At 39.2% G+C, this 17,627-nt stretch overlaps 1 protein-coding gene across 1 annotated transcript in view; it reads right to left on the reverse strand.

Annotated features, from left to right (window-relative positions):
- Window positions 1-17,627, reverse strand: part of ZNF827 (zinc finger protein 827) — a 95,494-nt gene that overhangs the window by 19,365 nt on the left and 58,502 nt on the right. The window contains exons 6-8 of the mRNA XM_088526589.1: window positions 12,777-13,025; window positions 11,979-12,036; window positions 7,547-7,650 (exon numbers count right to left, since the gene is read on the reverse strand). Of these exons, the coding sequence (XP_088382715.1) occupies window positions 7,547-7,650; window positions 11,979-12,036; window positions 12,777-13,025 (411 nt within the window). The remainder of the gene's footprint in view (window positions 1-7,546; window positions 7,651-11,978; window positions 12,037-12,776; window positions 13,026-17,627) is intronic.

A 17,627-nucleotide genomic window follows, 5' to 3' on the forward strand; every position in this document is an offset into this window, starting at 1 on the left:
CTTCATGGTTAGGAAGACTGTGGCGGTTGCTCAGCGGACAGTTGCCATTATCCCATCCAGACCAGCAATACACACGGACTAAAATGTCAGCAGGCCTAGATAAAGTTGCAAGGGAAGGGAAGTGCTGTAATCAGTTGCAGCCAGGTTGGTTACGACCCCATTAAACGCACCAGGAGTCTCCACTCCTCTGCTCAGTGACTGCAGTGAGTGGTTGTCCCAGCCGCTGGGTGCTCTGCGCTCCAAGGCTGCACTCTGACTCTGGCTAGAGCTAGAACCACTGCTACAGTTTGGTGAATCGTGCTGAACAAATCTTGTCAAATCTCCCTCTCTTTGGAGAACTATGCCAAGCACAGCACATTTCTACATCAGTCCAACTATCTTGCTTTCCCAAAGCCACCTTCTACAAGCTGAAATTAGTTATCTGTCTCTTGTTACCAGACTTCAGAGAGCCACCATGGTAGCTGATAATCCTTACCTCCTTAGAAGGCAAAAGCACACACACACACACCAGATAAAGTATTTATTTCAGTTACACATTATGTGTGAAGAATCAAGGCAAAAATATATTTTGAAGATCAGAAGCTAGAATTGGTTACTCAGATTGACCTTCTACTCTGTCACAAGTAATTACCCTATGAGGTTGTCATATAAGTGGGATATGTCAAAGTGGTATTTCCAGAATTTTTCCTCATGTACCTGCAGAGATTTGCAAACAAAGAAAAAAGTATCTGTCTGAATCTTTAGCTACAACTAAAAGCAGCACGGGAAGAAGAATAAAATTAACAGGTTGCTTTGAGGACTGACAGAACCAGACTTTGTAGGGTTTAGTGAGTACCTAAAATCATGTTTGCAGGCAGCAACGAAAGCCGTGTAGCACCTATTCCCAGCACCACTTTCATCAAGTACATTTCACACACACAAAACAACCAAGCAACTAACCAGAAGTGGCCATGCACAACAGGACCAAATCCCTGATGGACCATAGGCTGCATGGCGAATTAAGTGGAACTCTACACTTAGCCAGAGAAGCCAAGAGGGCTTGGGCACTCTCATCATCACAAAACTGAAAGGGTTTATCTATCTAACGTCCTGGATGGGCAGAGCTCATAACTCAGATCAAAACTGAAAGCCAGTGAAACGACCATAAGCGTCAATGACCAAGCCCAGCAAAATGACCAACGTCAATAATGGGACAAAGTAGGGGAAAATGCACTATATAACTCACTTCTTCATGCACAAGTGTACTCCCTCTGAAACTACACTGGCAATAAAAATTGCTATTCTATGACAGTAGCAAAAATGATCTGCTGTCACTATCTTGCAACACTTTTTTTAGACTTTAAAGAAAGTCTAAAGTCCAGCAAAGGGCCATGAAGATGAAGAATGGACTCATCTTATCAATGTGCATAAATACCTGCTGGGACAGAGGTGGTGGTTAGTACAGAAGGAGCCAATCTCTTCTTCCCTGGTAGATGGTTTCTCCTCAGTCCCTTCAGGGTCAGAGAAGGACACTGCGAGGAACAGGAAAAGGCACCTGTTCAACATATGGCTACGAGGCTGGCGTCACTGGTCTAATTTTGGGTTTTTCAACCATGGGGAAGTCCATGTCAGCACTGAGCCTCCTGGCAGCAGACTGCGTTCCCCTGTCTTGAAAAAGAATCCTACCAATCCTAGGTGGTGGCAGGGCTCACTGAGAGGGCTTTGAATGGGGTATGAAGGGAGACAGGGATAAAACTGGGATCACTACGGATGAGCCTAGGGACAGCATGCCAGGGTGGGGGAGAGCTCAGGAGAGCTCCAGCTTTTCTTTAAAAACTCTATGTCTGAGAACTGCGAGGAAAATCTCCATAAAGTGCACAGAGGATTACCCATAATGCAGTTTTAGACCTTTTGGCAGGTGTAAGCAAACAACCATAGGAAGGTGTGAATTGTTTTCATCAACTCTATGGATAGGTAAGGCAATGGCATGCAATGGCAATTTAAATGTCAACGCTTCATTGTTGATCACTCTAACAGAAAACAGGGCATGCACACCTCGCAGCTCCATAAAGGCCAGCACACTTCCACGTGTTACAAAAGTGCCAACAGCCCCCTACCTAGAAATCAAAATCCCAGGGCTTCTGTTGCTTTCTACAGCACAGGTCTCAGGGACAATATAAGGCAAGTTAGAAATAGAAAGCCTGGCATCAGCCTAAATGAGATTAAGGAGGACAACAGTTGCTAGAGATATGTGGAGAAATATCAACTTCAACCAGACTTAGCCTAGCTTCACATTCAATTTATTAAAATCTTTACTTTCCCAGCTAACCTAATGATGACACAGAAATCAGCGCTAGCCATGGCACATGGTTGTGGGAGTTTGGTGTGCAGGAGAGCAGGAAGTCAGAAGCACAGTGCGGATATTGCCACACATTCTGTCTCCCAGCACGACAGCCTTCGGGTCAGTCCAAAAGAGCACCTGCTAGCTACTTTCCTCATGCTTTACAATAGATGTGCAAACTACAGCACCAAGAGATGTATTAACCTTAAGGTGCCTTTAAAAGGGGATTAGAAAGGAAGGAACACGAAAAGTATTTTATTTTAAAGAACATAGTACCAATGTACCATGAACAGCTTCATCATTCACGACATTTAAGTTAAAACATGAAACCATAAGATTTTTTTCAATTACAGCCACAGAAGAACATAAACAAGTGTGGATGCAGTCGCATCAATCTTGCATAAGCACTGAAATTTCACATGGCCAAAAGGAATATCCTTGCCTTTACCCTGTTCCCATCGCAGCGTTCCCACCAACTTTTAGAAAATAGTTTAGTTGATTAGTTACTGTGCTCTAGAGAAGAGATAGACAAAAAGGGTGCAAATAAGAATGGTGATCAGGAAAAACATGTATATCTAATGAATAGTCCCTTTAGTTAGAAAGAGGCTCTAATGCATCTTTCAAAAAGGAACTTGAGGTCAGATTTTTTTGTTTTGTTAACACTTTGGGTAAATATAGCTGTGGCACCAATGGACAGAATTCAGAATCAGGGATATACATGGATTACAACTCCCAACAAATGACACTCTCCAATTCCAAAACTTTATTTTAGCCGTGTGAAATTCATTTACTGCAATCAACAGTACAGTTTGGCAGTAAGCATTAAGTTTTCCACAAAAATAATATTTAAAAAATGCTAGAATTTTCCCCTTTCATTAATTCAAAATAACTGCAATTGTTTCAAAATTTGACACTGCCAATGAAAGAAAATGCAAGGTGCTTGCTTAAGAGAGGAGAAAGTAATGAAGCATTAATATACTACAGACAAGTATACGTGGAGAAAATATAAGCCTCAAAATTGCGTTTGGAGTCTTCAGCAATATTAATGCACTGAGGGAAATAGAAATAGTGAATATCACTCAACTGGATTTCATGAAGGCAGGTATGATTTACAGAATGAGTCAGTGAGTGGAGAACTACATATTAAAACATATTAAATATTGGCTAAGGATCAGGAAAGCCACCATAAGCTGAATTTTTTAGTTTATCTTGAGATCTGGACTGAATTTGGCATGCAGCTAAACTCCATTCTGTCAAAAGAGAGTCTTACAAGACAGCTGACAAAAACGCCCTTTTCCAGCAACTGTTTGAACTGAAAACTTTCTTTTCTACTCTCTTTTCATTAGGAAAAAAAAAGTCATTTTTCTATTCTTAAAGGCAAAAGCTGAAGCTATTGAAATGTTTCATGGTCAATATAAAAACAAGTATAATAGCACAGAATAACGTAAGAATGAAGCCTCATGTCTGATTTCACTCATTTCCAGTTAAGAGTGGTTGACATACTGTTAGCGTGAAATAAAAATCAGATGCTCAGAAAGTCCCAGTGAGTTGCCACAGAAGATAAAAACTGTTCTAATGAATCACTGCAATAAAGAAAAAAAAAACTGTTTTCTTAAATCTGGATATGACTGATTTCTATGAAAATTGTGTTTTATTGACATGATCAATAATTCCCATGAGTAAAGTTTTTTTAAAAATTGTTATTCTCAAAACACATGGACATTAACACTATTCTACTTTATTTTCTGGGCAAAAAATGAGCTTATTTGAAAAGCAACTGTAATCCAGAAAAGTCTATATAGCCACAATTAACTTTGCGTGTATTTTAACACAAATTGCTTTCAAAAAAGGTAGCAGAGATCTTTCACAAATCTACCCAATACTTTGAACTATGTGCTATTAAAATTTACTATTTCTCCTCCCCAGAATATGAAGAATTCACACAGATTACTAGGGAGTTACCGCTGCTTTGCCTGGACTGCTGAGTCCTGCTCTGACAGCTCTTGGGAGTTTTCAATTCCATTTCCTGGGTTACCAGACTTAAAAGCTGCTGGATAATAATGCAGCAGCTTGTAAATGCCCTGATCTGTGCATTGCTCTCATGTATCTTTTAACAGCTCTTTCCTAATTGTTTCATATTCCTTGTGGACCTTAAATACTCAGCGCTCTACAAAGAATGCTCCGTGTTTTTAATTCATGATCTTGTAACTTATATATTGGCTAAGATGAGAACACAAGTGGTTTGCACCGAGAAGAGATCCAAAGGCCAAATGGTTGTTAGTAAGAGAAATCTCAAGGACTGAAATTTAGACCAATCATACTTAAAGGTCTCCTTTAATTGTTTCAACACAGAAAGTATTGCGTTAATGAAAACGGTTATCACCGATACGCAGAAACTTCAGAGTATCAGAAAATAATCTTGAGAAGAAAGGTAGCAAGTGCAACAATATAAATGACAAGATTAAACGCCTAGGAAATAGTAACAAGAATTTTTGTTGCGTACTGAAGAATCATCAGCTGAAATTGAGGAGGAAAAGAAAAATTGTGTTACTAGTTGATTAGAGGCTGAATTGCAAGTCGTTAGGGTGTTGTGCTTTCAAAGACTGTGATGAAGCGGGACAGCCACTGCCATTACACATGGGAGAGATTTCTGAACAAATCATTCGAGATTCTGAGGACCCCAGGAATTAATTTCCCTAAAAAGGGGCAGAGAAGGGCTATGAGGTTGATCAGGAAATGGAGAGCCTATCATATACAGTAAGTGTTTGGCTGGCTTACCTTGCTAAAAGGAAGATAGGGTTAAGAGGATACAAGACAGCACATTGCAAAGGAAAAGAATTAGTCGAAGCTGAAGGACACCATGGGTAAAATTCATTGGTAATGAATGAGATTACATAACATAGTTACCTACAAGAGGACTGAATTTGTCACATATTTTACTCTCCTATGGTCCCTGTCACTTCTCGCAATCTCTCTGTCTGGGGCGTTAAGACCTCTGCAGAAAAAAATATGTAGAAATCTTGGAAGACAACTGTCTGTATTGGGGTTTTTCTTGGAAAGAAGGGGCACGTACATGGGATTGAACCACAGGCAGCCATGCGGAGCAGCAGCAGCTTCTTCGCGCCACCCTGCAGAGCGGCAGCTCGAACCCCACGCTGCTCAGCGGCACCGAGGGACACGTCCAGGCTGGGGCTCCGTGCTGCTTACTGAGCACTCCTGGCCAGCAGCAGTTTATCTTGTGACCTGAAGATGACGCTGGACCATGGATTTCCCATCGCTTTACAAGCTGTTGATTCCTACTTTTGTACTATCCTGCTTCAAGAATGGAATAACCCAAATAAATCTGAAGTGAAGGCATCTCATTTCCCTGTGGAACACCATATACACATTTCCATAATATATGCTTTTGTAACCTGTACAGTCATTTGTCACCATCCCTTTGTTTTACTCTATAAAGGAATAAAGTTTTTTCTGACCTATCCACACCACTAGCTACACTACTACTTCTTGCAAGGCTGAATCTAGCAGGAAACATACCTGTGACCATTCAATTCCACTCTGTGCTTTTAAATAAACATGACATGCAATTGATTAAAAATTTAAATCACATCCCTGATGCTACTGTGAAGTGACATTTCAGGTCCAAGAATGTGTTATGAAGCTGAGAAAAATCAAAATCTTTTGAATGATGTGAATCATATGGTTGCTCCAAAAATAAAAATGAAGCAAAATCGGCAGTTTTGATTTTCACCATACATATGTATGTTAGTCTTCAAATCACAGAGCAATATGCAATATAATACATGGACCTATCCAGGTAATACCTACATTCTGTAAGGTAAAATATAGCATGAACATGCAAAATCTAGGCCCTAGTAGACTTTCTAATACTCCAGCATAATCTAACCAATTAAACAGTTTAAACAAAAGACTAAACATGTTACCAGAAACAGTGTACAGTTTTAGTGGCCTCATTTAAAAGGAAGTCTCGTGGAGAATTAGGAATCTTATACATTCATCTTGCTAGGAGGCATGAGAATTGCTGCTAAAGGCCATGTCCTCGGAGGTATTGAGCACTGCCGGAGGAACCCATGAGTTCTTGTCTTTCATCTGAGCATATGAATATTCCACGTTATGCCAAGGTCAAAATCCAGGATTGAAGCGATAATCTGACTTACATTTTAATACTTAAATGTACCACAGATGACCAAGTTCTCCCTGTTCTGGGTTACTGCTACTTCCCCGAGAAAGTGTGGCAGAAGCTAGTTTGAAGACCTCTGTCATTATGATATGAATTTTCTTCTTTCCTGCCATGCATATTTACCCTTAGACAACACCTGGCTCTTAACCCCATCTGCCACTTCACAAGCTGTCAAATGACTATTCAAGCATTAAAAAAAATGAAGGGTCTGTTAAGTTGTAAATTAAATGACAGTCTGTAGCTGAAAATTAGCAGTAACGTGCCTAAAACTTTATTGATTGCTAAGAAAAGGTGAATAACCCCTACTGCTGCTGGCAGTGTAATTACTGACCTCAAGAACTCAAGAGTTATTAATTTAAAAACAGATATCAGTGAATTAGCAAACAGCAGTTACTTTGCACCAGGACAATAAAGGCATCTATGAAGCTTTTGCATGTTTTCCCTACCACCTTGAAAGATATGGTTATATACCTGTATTTCCCATTTTATTGCAGAATATAATCCAAGCTACATCTGGACATATAATGCTTGTTAACTAGTTTGGAAGATCAGCCTGAATGTCCCCACAGATACTGAGGCCTTTCAATATGTTTAAAGTAAAATCTTTCCAAAAAGGTTGCTAAATTACTACTGCTAAGGGCCGGATAATTATATTGCACAGCTCAGCCATTCTGATCATCTTTATTGCGAGAGAAGGAGAGATGGAAATGACCAATAGCAGAAAAATAGCAGACAGCAAACAGACATCAGTAAAGTTCCTTTAAATATGTGATTCACGCATAAAAAAAGCTCTGTTCATATTGCTGCGCTTTATCTGTTATAGCCTCTTTGTTTCAATGTACATTGCAGAGAAATAGTAACAGAAACCTATTAAAACAAATGTTTCAGCAATTATAAAGGTAACTTTTTCTTGTTGTTGTTGTCCTTAGCAGTAAGTACTGACTGTGATAGAGAGATTGTTTCCTTTAGACAAAGCAGACTGCAGTTTGGCTAACTGAAGTAATGAAAAAATAAAGGTATCTGACCTGGTGCAGATGTCCTTCCATGAAGAGTTGTTTCATTAGGGAGCAGATCTTTTGAATTGGAAGTGAACGGTGATTGTCTAAATGTGTCCTCAGAAAAGAAAGGGCTATGGGGAAAATAAGATGTCTTTTTGTAAACAAAATATCAAGTGACATAAAAAATATGCATGACTTTTGACCCTAATATTTTAATATTGTAACAAATACCTTAATGTTAAAAGACTACATAATTCACAGAATTCATGCTGAAAGATCTGCAGACTGTGAGAGAAAGCGTGGTGAAGAGGTATGCTTTAGTTCAACTGCATCTCAGAATGAATGCTGAATGTTCCTAAAACATTATAAATTACAGCATTTCAACATCTCGAATTGGCAATATCACATCACAGTATGGATCATGACAATGTTTCAAGAATTTGTACTTGAGCAATATGATCAATATTGGAAAGTTGGAAAATATTTTAATACATTTATGGTATTTAAAAATCTGATGAATACAGGAATTATGTTCCATACAAAACTTCTAATTTTATGTTAAACTGCTGAATGGTTCGCCTTTGACATGGCATTCCATGTATGAAACGAACTCCATGAATTCTCTTTTCAAAGCAGGAAACACTTCATATAAGCTAACTCAATGGTGACTTCTTAAAGATTAAGTGCAAAGATCATTTTGAAATCATCTCTATTTCAATGTGAAAAGTTTAAGGTGTTTTGGTTTTAATTAACAGGCAATAAAAAGTCAGTTTCATCACTGAACAGACATTTCTGTTCTGTTTGCTGCTCAATTAAAAATCACAAGACTCCCTTCTCTATGATACAGACAACAATAAGATTTAGATCAAAAGTTTTTTTGTTTTTTGTTTTTTTTTTCTCTTGGAAAGCAGTTTTCCAGAGTATTTCAACTAAATTCAAAGTATGGATTTCTTCTGAGTAAAATGAAGACTACATTTAAATTTGATCTCTACTGTACTGAGAATCCATAAGAAGCTGGTGCATAATAGGTGTTTTAAAGGTGCAGGATAGGAGACCAGCTCATTTCTGAGGCCTGTGCTTACCCAATAATAAAATCCAGGAACCTCTACAGGGTAAGGAACACAGTATCAGGTTTTATGAAGTGTTGCACAGTGGAGAGTCCAGACCCAGTGTGCATGTGCCAACAGCACTAATCAGAGTAACTTTACTGGTCCAGGTACACGAGGTGTCAACTCAAACAATAACACACATGTAAATCTTTCCCCACTAGAGTCCTTGTGCAGATGGCGAGCAGTGTGTTCTCCTCTGACTGACTTACTTGCATTCACTGCCACATCTCTTTTGCCATTGTGAAGCTTGTCAGTTAACCTGATCTAACGACACTTTTGGTAATCACCTTACTCTCCCATTAGTTTTGGGGCATCGTTCATTTTGTGTTGCTTCTATAGAAGTTTGAATGTAACCACAAACATGCAGTCCACATTAAATTGCACGGTTGGGTAAGGCATGAAGCCGCCTGAAACCCGAAAAGTTCAGTGTATGCAGACAGTTGAACAATGTGCAATACTCATGGAAAAAAATGATTAATCAGTCTAAAGCGAACAGCTCCAACCCACATGTACAAAATTTCCAAGGCTCACACTCCCATTCAAGGGTAACATAACACAAAACAGATTATCGCCATACAAAAATACGGCATCATTTACTGCAACTTTTCTCTCACTTGTTTAACAATGATCTGAAAGAAAAACACCACCAACAAAAATTTATTGCAGCTCTTCAGGTTCTTGTAACCTGCTCAGGTTTCCACGCTGGCCACCCTGTTTGTGCCTCAAATTCAGTCACTAGGTCACTGCCTGTTGCTGATTCTAAGCAAAATGGATGATATAGGGCTCATGTACTTAAGGCTAGGCCTTATATCATCAACAGGCTGCTGCTGACGACCGCATTCTGTTGAGGTCTCAAGGATCTCCCTCTCTGCCACCAGCCTCTGCTAAATTACAGAACCTGCGTGCCCTAATTTCTGCCCTCCTCTAGAATGGCAGTTAAGTCTCTTCAGCTACACAATTTTCTCTTTTCTAGATGAAAGAAATTCATCATGGCATCTTATGCTGGCATGCTGACTTCCAGATCATTTTCTTCTCCACTTTCCATTTCAAATCACAGATGGCAGGGTCTATCATATACCTCCTGGGAGGAATTATTGCCAGTTTCGGCTCCTTGAACAAACTCCCATGGAAGTACGTATCTAGAAAGTCCACGTACAGGACTTTCAGAGGAGGAACAGAAACAGATAGGTGAAAGTTAAAACTGCTAATATGGAACAGGACAGCAAAAAGTACTTTTATACCCCTTTCTTGATGAGTTTTGCAGATTTAAGATTGCAGATTTAAATCGTTCCGCTCCCCATCTACTCACAGGTGGACAAGACTGACCTCACCTTGGCTCTCTGCAGCTTTCAGCAAACTTCACATAACAATCATAATTCAAATGTTTTCCTGTCCTATATCCTCCAGATGTATGCTGCTTAGCCAAAATAACTACAAGTTTCCTTAATGCAGCATTCGTGCCCCTATCCTCCACTGGCTGGTGCGTCACATTCTATTTCTGAGGGGGTATCATACACTCACCATCAAGCAAAAACTTCCTTTTTAGTTTATTTTGTTTTGTTTTGCCAAGTCTTTTGAGTCAATCTGTTTGAACTTGCAAGATTTAGTAGACTGATTGACTTCCCATTAGGCAGCTCTGACTCTTCTCATTCATGTCTTCTTCTGTTGATAAGGAGGACAAAAAAAAAGCACCCGGAAGAAGTGAATCAGCCACTCAACTTTTCATACCCTCGTGGCAGCAGACATTATCAGGACTTCTCAGAAAAATTCAGTGTAAATTTGACAACAACCAGCTCTGCTACCTTCATCTAAATTGGCAGCCAGAAGAAGGCCCAGTTATCTTTGAACTGTCCTTAGCCTTTCTTGCCTGAATTATCTTTGGTAAATAATCTCTGGAGGTGCCCACACTAGTCCTGCTACTGACACCACGAGACACTGAAATCGATTTTGACCTGACTGACATTATGTGTCACCCTCTCTCCACATCCCATGCTGGATGGTGAACGCGTAGTTGGACAAGATGTGCGTTTATCTCTGCACGCAGCTCTCAGGTTTATGCTTTGTAAGGAGTCATAATAAGGCTATCCAGTCTGCACGTTCCATGAAATCCCAAACTAGCAAATATGGAAAGTGTTTACAGCAGCCAAAAGTTAAAAGCTTAATTTAATTCTCTTTCAATTTGTAAAACCAAAGGGTCTCTACCATACATTTATTGAGCTGATCGGTTTATTAAAACCATATTTATCACAGTTACCATGATTGAATGGGATGGTTCCAGGAATTTAAGAGCAACATATTTTAGAGTTAATTTCTTCTTCAACGGAAATGTTTTTGAAGTTCTGTCTAGACAAAGCCATCTTAATTAGCAGGCACTGTACACTGCAAGAGCTTCTGCAGAAGGGGCTGCAGAGCAACAGAAGGTCTCAGTCCATTTCTGAAGGAACTGTTCACCACTTCAGCATGCTCAGTCTCCAGCTCATCCACACTGACCAGGAACTTTCAGGGAGGGAATAAATGTGCCCTTGCCCCCAAGGCTAAATGCAAGCTGCAGAGGGTGTTGAAGATCTAACTTTTGGACTTAGCACCCGATTCCTGCTTACGCCTCACCTAAATCTTCACTGACTCTTGCTGCAGACCTTACATAAGATGATCTTTGAATTTTCTCACAAAGACACCTCACTTTGCTGCTCACTTATATTTAAAGAACTTGTGACCTTGTTCCCAGCCAAAATACTATAAAGTGCATATTTTTTGAACAGCATGTGCTCTATGTGCTCTAATTGCGCCACATTTTAAATTCCTGTAGAGTTTCACTTATTTTGTTAATGTGACTGTAACCTCAATCAAATGTTTCATTCACATTGTCTCTTACAGTCTGACTTTTTAAAATTCATCTCTGGAAGACGCTGAGATGATAAGAATACTCAACTGAAATTTTATTCAAGAAATCCAAGTCTGCCAGAGGACTGAATCATAACACCTCTTCTTACATTGGTCCATGTCTTAAAATCCAGTTGTCAGCCTGTTCTTCCCTCAAGTACTGCATGTATTATGCAGTTTCTTTCAAGGTTCATTTTTTTGCAAAAAAAAAAAAAAAATAGAAAAAACAATTCTTAATATCATGCATGCATTCCGTAAGAGAATGGTAATTTTGGCACAGAGGCCTTGTCTCGTGAACTTCAAACAATCAGATCTGTATGCATATTTTTCAGGCATAGATTACATTACTGCATGAAAATCTCTTACATTTGCAAGAAAAACACATATCTGAGTTGCAGGCAACAAATAAGGCAACATTAACAAATGCTATCTGCACTACAGCTCTACAAATAACAATGGACTGTACTTACCTGGTTGTAGTTCTGATGGTGTTATCTTTATTGTGATTGTGCTCTTTGCTCACCTTTTCTGCAGAGGAACATACATTTTTTGTGATTACCTTACATAGATACATGGATATGTATATACATAGAAACACATACAGATAAATAACCATATTTTCTGTATTGGACTTTATTCAGGGGAACTATTTCAATGCTCTTTCATTACAGAGTATAATCCAGAATAATTTGGAGCAAATGGTTACAACGTAATTAGAACAGGAGTGTGATTTTATTTAAACTGCAAATCCAATCAAAATTGCCCTGCTTCATACTTCAGTGTTAGTGCTCCATGCAGACTTTGCAATGCAAACATTTGTAAAACACAGTGCTGAAAGGAATGTAACAGCCAACAGTCTTTGTAAAGAGAAGTGGACAGAACAGCCACAGGAATTCTGCATGCTGCAGCCACTGGCCACTTACACCAGTAACTGGCAGCTATAGACCCCTATACTCTGAGCCCTTGATCAAGCGGCTGTCGCAAATTACTTAATTAGCTTTCAAAAATATAGGAGTTGAATTTGAGATTTTCCCATTCAGTTCAAATATTATGAACTTGACCTGACTGTCCCTGTGCTCTAAAGCACATATGTTAAATGTAGGGAACATCTGGCAAAGCTTTTGCATTTCAAGTGTGACGGTAGAAGGGCTTTAGCTCTTATCACTTTTCTGCCACAGCAGGCTCACACCATCATGGCTCTTTAATGGTTATACACAATCTTTCTCTGTTCTTTAAATTCTGCTAGCAACTATTTCAACTGCTTTTACCTGATAACTGGAAGAGCAACTCGGATGCCATCTTCACTGATATATCCTGGCTGAATAGATTTCTTTCTGGGAGCACACGACCTTCTGGTGCCTTCTGTATGTGTTCACTAATCTCTCGCCCTAATAAAGTGCTGTAGCCAACATTTTGGTTGGGTTGGCTAGGTGACACTGAAGCCTGTGAATCATGAATGTCAACTTCCATTGGTTCTTCTTTTATCTTTACCATCTGGGTTTCTTTATAACTCTCAGCTGCAAATATGTATTATAAAAAGAAAAACACAATTATTTAATTGGGTTACAAATTTTGAGAGCACTCAAAGCAGGAATCACAATTATGAAGTTGTAATATGTTTACAGTATCAAAGCAAATGGAAGGGAAAGCAAGCAGCTGATTGCTACAGTACTCTTCTAGGGGTTATAAATAGAAGAAATATCTTGAAAATAATTTTTCAAATTAGAGAGCAGAAAACACTCACATATTTGTAAATGTGAGAATTGAATCATTTTCTGTGAAAACCGGGTAATTACATCCCAGTTAGTGAAGCACTGCTTTGTTTATTAAGTGAAGTTACAACTACACACCAGCTCTCAAAATATGAGCGCTGTAGGCTTCATTACAAACTCTAAATTACTCTTCATCAGTTGTTGAGATGGGAATTCAAAGTACCAGCATAGATAGTTAGAAGTACTGATATGAAGGTGGAGGAAGAAGCTTGATTGGCTCCTGCTTATTTTCTTTGTCTTTTCTAGAAAATTCCAAAAAACTATTTGAAGGGCCAGTCTGCCATACCAACATATGCTTCCAAGAGGAGACCAGTATTGTGGGGTCTCTGCTTTTTTAAAGCCCCATTTCCTAACTGGCATAGATGTCCTCTCATCCTCTCATACATTACAAGACCCAATAACCTTAACGACCAATTTCCACAAACCCATCATCCTTCCCTCTCTGCCCTCCTCTCCAGAGCCCTGGCACTAAAAAATAAACTAGTAGTCTAGAAATTATTTGTAGTTCAGTGTCTACTCTTGAGCTTCCTCGGGTGCCACTGGGTTGGCTGCAGGAAAGCAACTATTTTTCTTCAAAGCAAAAGCTCCGACACCTCAAAATCAAGGCTCCAAGGTAATTTGCTAGCCCCTTTTGACTCAGATTTTCTGCCACAAATAGAGAAGTTCAGAACCTATGTAACTTGTTTGCAGTTTAGCTTCAGAGACAGATGACTGCCTTTTTTTTTTTTTTTTTAAATACCATTTTTCAGCATGCTCCTGAAATGCCAAGCTGATGCCATGGCTGACCAGCCCAGTAGAGTTCTACTGCTGCTGCCTGTGCCTGACCACTTAGCAAGCAGGACCCCAAAAAGACAGCAATATGCCTGAGTGACACAAGGAAATAAATACATACATGAAATAAATAAATGCAACCATGTACCAGAAGGACCACCCAGGCAAGGTTTTTGATCTTTCTGATCAAAACCATACATGGGCTTCATTTTTTTTGCCTAAATACGTAATTCTGCTACTCAAAAATCTTAAGAAAAATCTGCTTGTTTACTTGTTCAGCACATGCTTTGAAGAGTCCACCTGTAGTCTTGATAGCCTCCACAGCTGAAGTCAAGCAAAAGCACAAGTATAAATTGCTTAGACTTCATGAGCCTAAGAAGAGACCAACCCAGCCTGCAGAAAGAAGGGGCTAGCCTAGAAAAGGAAGAATAAGGAGGCTGTGGTAGGGTGCAGGGAAATGCTGCCATCCGCAGAGAGCCAGAGAAGTGCACAGCTTAACCTGTTAAAGTTGAATGGATTGGGACCCAAGAGAGTACTATGGCCCTTGAGGGACATAATCAGACCCGTGACTGGGCCAGCAGGTTAATTGCTGCAGACAGGGATTGGAATCCTGGTAGCATCACGTTACTCTGCGCAATGAGTTTCCCCACAAAGAGGTTTCCTAATCATCTGCCTAATTTATTACATAGAAGGATCAATATCACAATAAGTAACTGAAACGTTGTTTGCAAGAGAAAGCTTAAATTTGAACAGTATTTTCTATTAACTTTCAGCCAAACACAAGAGATAAAAAATCACTAACTACTGGAGAATTAAGCTGGCGCTATCCTTCCTGTTTTAGATCTCCCTTCTAATTCACATATGTCTGCTTCACTCTCACAGCTGTTGTTTCAGGTATGAATGTTTCAGCCCCCATCAGGCCTTCTGTATTTAGTTACCCAGTATTAAGATGACACTTGGAGGCACTGTAACATGCTTCAGTCATCCCAACAACATTCCCAATCTAGTCAGATGGTCGGTTTCACCTAGCAACTTCTAGCCAAGACAAACAGGATCCCTTTAGGATGAAGAAATAACATGTTCCACATAAAATAAAAGTGATGCATTCACAAAGCACTTCATTCCCTTGGTTTCTTCCCTCTCTCCACATTCCTGCTGTTCTTAAGGGGAGTAAAAGCAGCTTTGCTGCTTGTAACTCTTAAAAACGAAAGAAAAAAAAAATCGAAGGCAGGAGATAAAAGCCATTTGGATATGTTCCAGGAACAATCTACATGAAGTGCTTTCAGTCTTTTTCTTATGACATTTTTTGACCTTTAAGAGAAATGTATAAACATTGATAAAAATCTATACAATCTACAATCCACCAGATGTATTTCAGACTTTGGAAATTTTTGTATTGAATTCTCAGTTGAAAAAGAATTAGAAAGATTATCATATAATGGCCATTTTTTCCCCTATTTTTTTTTCTTTTAAGTTTCCATTAGCTTCTTCTTATAAAGCCACAGAACATTGCTTTTCCATTGAAAAGCACAAAAATATTAGGTTGTGCACTGCAAATGAGCACAGAGCAGCAAAGGACTGCATCAGGTAACACTATTGAGCAAAGCTCAGGTAACCCCAAAAACAAATGTGCTCTTCAGATGTCTGATAGCTACAGCTCTGCACCCACCTACCAAAATTTAGGTGCAGAGTCAAGTAGACTTTTATTGCTCTCTCTTTTTAAAATATTATTTCTATTTCTGCTCCTGGTCCACAGTTAATCTCCCTGTCCTGCCAACATTTTTGAGTCAAACAAACCTACAACCCGGACTGAGGCTAGAGTTCAGCAGTATCCATGGCCTTCTGCCCCTCACGGTTAGCTGGCAATCAAATTATTCCAACCGAATTTATATATTTGATCGTTCCTGTTGTCCTTTCCCTTCCCAGCTGCTCCCTCTTCATCTGACAGAATTCACTTGCCAAATATTGCCTCATTCCCAAACACACACTTGCAGAAGAAGGAAGGAGAGGCTCCTTTTCATGAGAACTAAATAAAGGCAACTAAATAAAGGGAATTTTATGAGAACTAAATAAAGGGAAATGTGGTTAGGCAGCCCCAGGAGCAACAGCCACACTGTAAAGCACAGGCACACAATTTAGCTGTTGCTCCTATGCTGGAGAAAGGATTGAAGTTAAGGTTACGCCTATATCTATCTCACTGTACACACAGTCGATGATAGTTTCTTGAAGATTATTTCTCTTCTCTGCTATGGACAATTCACCTGTGGAGTAAGAATATCCCCCTTCTTTCTTTGCATAGCTAGCTCACACGCTCACAGCGCAGCTAAAGCCTTTAAAACTGACTGGTACATGAAAGGTGGCCTGGGACTGCTACACTGAAAGGGGTCTGCATTCAAATCATTAAAAAGCATGATAGCTTTGATTTTTTTCTCCACTTTTGTATTTCTTCTTGATTGGATGGGTTAGATTAAATAAACTCCAGTGTATCAAAACACAAAGCTAGTATTTAAGAGTCACTTTCTGCAGCCTAGCCTAAAAGTACACGATATCCAACAAAACCGAGGGGGTTAAAGATTCAAGTAACTTTAAAATTTCTGGACCTTGGGCTGCAAAACATGGTCTGCTCTTCATTTAAAACTGGCATGGATGAAGCTCCAGGATCACTGTACAGCAGCAAGCAGTGCTCCTCTGGAAGAGGATGGGGTACATGACCATATAGGCCTGCTTTTCTGCTATTAGCTTTATGATAAGAAAGCAGTTGAGCAAAACAAGCAAAAGTTATTGCATTCACACGTATACTACCACTGTTTCTTTACTGAGTCTGCTTTTTAATCACATCATCCACAGAGTCCTTGCGGACTTGGTCCTGTTCACACCAAGTGAGAAAATTTTTCACGACAGACGTGACAAATGAAGTACTGAGGAGGCTCCCTCCAGAAAAAAGTTGTTGATGTTTTCCATAGCTTTTAGGATATCTGACACTCACAAGCATGAGGAATTGCATAGCAACACTTGATTTTAAACAAACCACACCAAACCAGAAAAAGAGCTGTGCTAGATAGAGGTGCCACAGTCCAACACCTTTAACAGGCAAATGAAAACTGAGTAGGTGAAAAAAAGAAGAAAAACAAAAGAAAAACTGTCTTTTCAAAACAACCTCCACAGCCACTATGATTTCACTGCTGCCACAAGACCTTAAAATAGTCTAATTCATATGTTCCCTGCTCATGGAAAATAATCCAAAAATTAGCATGGTGAGTTAGGGAGAATAAAAACAGACTGCCTTGTTAATATTTTCAGAACATCCGTAAGAAGTTACCAATGTCATGACAAATGGAGTACTTTTTGCATCAAAAAAATATAAAAAAAAGAAAATAAATAGACTTCACACATGTATTACTAAGGGAGATAGAGAGAAAACTTGAATTGCAGTTATAGCAAAAAGTGAGTTATCTTAAAACCAAGAGGTTTATTACAATGGTAAGAACAACAACTACTGGCACATGTTTAACATTTCTCAATTCTAGACTTCCAAAGCACTTTATAAGATATGTAAAAATAGTATTATTTTACAAA

This window comes from Tinamus guttatus, unplaced genomic scaffold (genome assembly GCF_059628265.1).
Source record: "Tinamus guttatus ecotype Peru unplaced genomic scaffold, ASM5962826v1 Tinamus_guttatus_pri_ptg000247l, whole genome shotgun sequence".
NCBI lineage: Eukaryota > Metazoa > Chordata > Aves > Tinamiformes > Tinamidae > Tinamus > Tinamus guttatus.